Source organism: Harpegnathos saltator, unplaced genomic scaffold (assembly GCF_003227715.2).
Source record: "Harpegnathos saltator strain DR-91 unplaced genomic scaffold, Hsal_v8.6 scaffold45, whole genome shotgun sequence".
In the NCBI taxonomy this organism is placed as follows: domain Eukaryota; kingdom Metazoa; phylum Arthropoda; class Insecta; order Hymenoptera; family Formicidae; genus Harpegnathos; species Harpegnathos saltator.
In genome coordinates, this window is record NW_020230261.1 from 1,007,633 (window position 1) to 1,011,811 (window position 4,179).

The 4,179-nt window shown below is 49.3% G+C and overlaps 1 protein-coding gene across 1 annotated transcript; it reads right to left on the reverse strand.

Annotated features, from left to right (window-relative positions):
- Window positions 1-299: 299 nt before the first annotated feature.
- LOC105189843 (kininogen-1-like) lies at window positions 300-2,695 on the reverse strand. Its single transcript, XM_025301799.1, has 3 exons — window positions 2,523-2,695; window positions 1,817-1,864; window positions 300-1,235 (listed from the first exon to the last, which is right to left on the reverse strand). Exons 1-3 carry the CDS (start codon window positions 2,532-2,534, stop codon window positions 996-998), a joined length of 300 nt encoding a protein of 99 aa, XP_025157584.1. The 5' UTR covers window positions 2,535-2,695; the 3' UTR covers window positions 300-995.
- Window positions 2,696-4,179: the final 1,484 nt, after the last annotated feature.

Genomic DNA, 4,179 nt, shown 5'->3' on the forward strand with positions numbered 1-4,179 from the left:
AAGTAACAGGAGACGATTGGCTGATTGGAAAATTCCTATAGGAATTTTTCTACTCCCACAACCGGACTTTCCATTTGATTTCCGTTGTCCTCCGGGCGACGGAAAATTCGATCACCGCATTACGAGAGCGCCCGTTCGCTTGCGGGCACTCGACGATCAGAAAATATCGTCGGGAGGGTAAATCGGGGGTAGAAACCAGGCGGGCATATTTTTTTATCACAAGACGTAAAAATCAACTTTTATTACAAAATAAATAAAAGTGTTGTTGCCGGGAGAGACGAATGGTGAAGGGGGGGGGGAAGAAAAGGCGTCCGCTCTGAGATGTCATAGTGTCTTCTTCGATGGCATGCCGCACGATTAATTTCGAGACGATGGGCGAATGGTTGTTGTCGGGGAAGGATTGTTGTTGTTGTTGTTGTTGTTGTTGGCAGATGGATGGCCTGGTGGATCTTGTCCTTGGTCTCCGCGCGTACTCAATGGGTAGGTGGTGGCTGGTGGTGATGTGTGATATATGCGTGTCATATGTAGCGTCAAGGTGGCGAAGAGAAGAGTCGAAAGAATAATCAGAACAATGGTTGAAGTAGAAGAAGAAGAGATTAAAAGGGGGCTTTGCTTGGAGTCTGGCTGCCTGGTCACTGCGGTCCTCGAGCGGCCCAAGACGTGCGGCTATCCTGAGGCAGTCGAATCCCACTGTTCGAGCATACACCGTCGAGGGCCAAGGTTCTCGTTCGTGGCCCAACGACGTGGTCCCCCGGCCGCCTGATTGGAATCATCGGTGGGCGGGGGTCGTGCTCGCTTGACGAAAAATCGACGGTTCGCCGCGCGACCGATCGGTCGCCGGTCCGTCTGTTTGTGATCTCGCGTCTGCGTGGTCTTGCTGTGTGTGAGAGTATGTTTAAACCTCGAGCTGCCTTCATATCAGCCTCAGGATGACGCGCTCGACATGGACCACCCCGGACCAGCGGGTCTGCTGGCTATCTGGGGACAGCTTCTTCTTAATGGCCGTATCCGTAGCCGTGTCCGTAGCCGTGTCCGTGAACAGCGACGTTCGTGACGCTGGGTTCATAATGCGGGGCCGCGTTGTAGTGCTCAACACCCACCAAGTGCGGATGCCCCACATGCGAGCCAGTGTAATGGATCCTGGTGGTGTGGTCATTGCCGTGGAGAGCCAACGGGTGGGCGTTCAGGCCGGGGATCGGAGCGTTGCCAGCAACGTGAACGTGCTGGGCTCCATGCTACGAGGGAAAATACCGTTGTTACAATTCGCTCTGGAGTAGTCGATCGCGGTCTGATGATGTAGTCGAGCATCGCACGAACGACCGTGATCGTTCCTCCGGCTTCGTCCGGGAACGGGCGCGGCTGCGGACGCACGAATTACTCCCGAGGGAAGGGCCGGTTCGATACGACCTTCATGATGATTCGCACGATAATTTTAAGATTCTAAGATTTGTTCCAAGTTGACGCAGAGATCGCGATCGTCTCATCGCCCGGAACTTCCCGTTAATCAAATAAATCTCAGGATGACAACATCCTGAGATGTATAAAGACTTTCAGACGGTTTTAGATGTAACATCTCGGAATTGTGCGAATTTGATATGCGATTAAATCGCATTGTACAGATGAATGTAATTTTGAAACTAGACCGTTTAAGCACCGGACGACACGCGATGCCCGCGCGTGTGACTCGCTCACGCTCACGGGGTTCGGGTCTTTATGCGGGTCGCAAAGATCGCAGATACATCAGTCGCTTCAACGAGCGTGATCGTCGGAGCTGAGTCGGAAAATTTGCGGAATGACAGACGTCTGAATAACTTACGCCGTATCCACCAGCGCTGACAGCCGCCACGATGGCGAAGAGGACAATCTGCAACGATACGACATGATTTAACGTAACACAGTTGACATCACAGCAAGTTGATACAACGACGGCGCAAGAGGAAAAATACTCCCAATAAATATTTCACAGACTCGCGGAACAATAGAGATCGACTGCGACCCGAAAAAATCTCTCTACTAACTCGAGAGAATCCGATTTGATAAATAAATACAAAAAAAAGTAATCTATATATCTAAATACACCGGAATGAGGCAAAGCGCGATCCGATAATTACTAAAAAGGCTAAGACAATGCTATAAAAGAAGAAAACAGACTGTACAGACAAAGCTACAAAGAAGAAAGCCAATCTATCAAGTAGATACAGAAAGAAGCGTATTCGTATCTTAAGTAGACACAACCAGAAACTCAATCCGGCGACAATACGGGACTCGGACGTCCGAAGCGAAGAGATCGTTCTAGAGAAGCCACAAGTGAGCCAAAGATAAAAGGAAACGAGGCGAGAGGCGAGATCGACGACTATGGGGGCGATTGATCTGGCGAGACGTACAACGCGCGCGCGACAAGTCCACAAGCTCGGAAACGAATGATCTAACCGCGGCGCGGCGACGGACAAAGAGATATGGCACGGTCGCTGGGAGGAACGCCGAGGAGTTCTCGCCTCGGCGAGAAAGGGCCCACAACTTACGAAGCACTTCATGGCGAGCGGTTTTTCTTGCGTGTTATGCAGGGAAACACTACGTGTTCGAGGGGCGCGCGGTATGCTTTTATAGCTGGGCCCAGCCCAAGTCCAGCCGCTCAGGATCACAGGCGGGGGTACGGCGTCCGCGTGGCACACGGACCCCTTTCACCGACACGTCGCCAGCGACCCTTGCGGACCCCTTATTGGGTGTCCGCCCAACTGCGACCGGCCAGTGACACTTCCGGTGCCACGACGGCGGCCACGACGAGACGACGACGGCGACGACGACGACGAGGATGATAGGAGCACGATGATAGGAGCACGTACCTCTGATCATCCTCGAGGACACGCGGAGCGTCGCAGGATCATGAGCCGGGGCTGGGGGGGGGGGCATGGTGCCAGCCACGGAGGCGGCGATGGCGGAGGCGGGGACTTGTCGATCGCGTCATTGATCCGGTTCGCGAAAAAAATCCTCTCTCGCCGTCTACGTACGCCGCTCGAATCGAGAATGTCGTGTTAAAACGTGATGCTAGATTACAGTGATTAACGCAGTCGGATGGTTGGATTTGCGAGATTGCAAGTTTACTCCATATTTTGCGGAGTTACGCGGAATTGCGCTGTGTTCCGCTAGATCGCCCCGGGAAAAAATGAGTCGGCGGGCGCGCGTGTGCGCGTGCGAGGGAGACCCGCTCGCCTCGTCTCTTTTTTTACTGTTTTGCGCGCTCTTTAGCGTGTTTCTCCAAGTCGCTTTTTCCAAGGGGTCTCAAAGATCGCGGGAGCTCGTTGCGCTGACCGCTCGCGGGATCATGTTATTCGATAAGGTCGCGTGCGCAGGAGGGGAACCCGCTACTGCATGACATGCGTCACGTATGTCTTCTCTTTTCATTGAATGTCGTAATACGCGTGTATTTTTCTTTGCTCTTGAATATCCTAATCATGTTGTTAATATTGCGTTAATTAAGGACCAGATCTACATTACATTATATTTTTGTGTATTCTTCTGTGTAACCAAATAATATGCTCTTTTCCTCGTTGATGGATATATTATTACATTATTGTATTATTACATCATATTATTTGAAACTGCTTTGTATCACTGGTCTATTATCATTATATTAATCTAATAAAAAAATCTAATAAAAAAATATTATATATTATAATAATATACAATATATATTAATACATTGATATATTCCTATATAAAACATGACCGTTGCTATCCAATTCAGCGCGGCGTGACCAGATTTCTCAGCTCCCCCCCTCCCCTTCCAGACTCGGGAAATGAATAAGTGGCGAATATTGTGGAGTGGAGTAAAAACCGACCATTACGTATAAAAGATGTTTTATTTATGAACATGTAAAAAATAATTCGGCAACAATAAAGGTCTGTTGTATGCTGGAAAAGTGGAAACCATCGCTAAGATAAAACTCATTTTCTTACTTTGAAATGATGTCAATATAAAAGAAAACTGAAGATTGACAGTTTAACTAGTCGATCTACGGAAAAATGTTCTTGCACGAAGGAAAATTATTTAATCCGGGATAAACTGGAGCAGCTCGACTGAATTCGGTGAACTAATCGGTGTCTCGAGTGGCCTTTGAAAAGATTTGCAACGAAGGGTGGAAATTCGAAGGAAACGGGACGTTTTTACATGAACGTTCT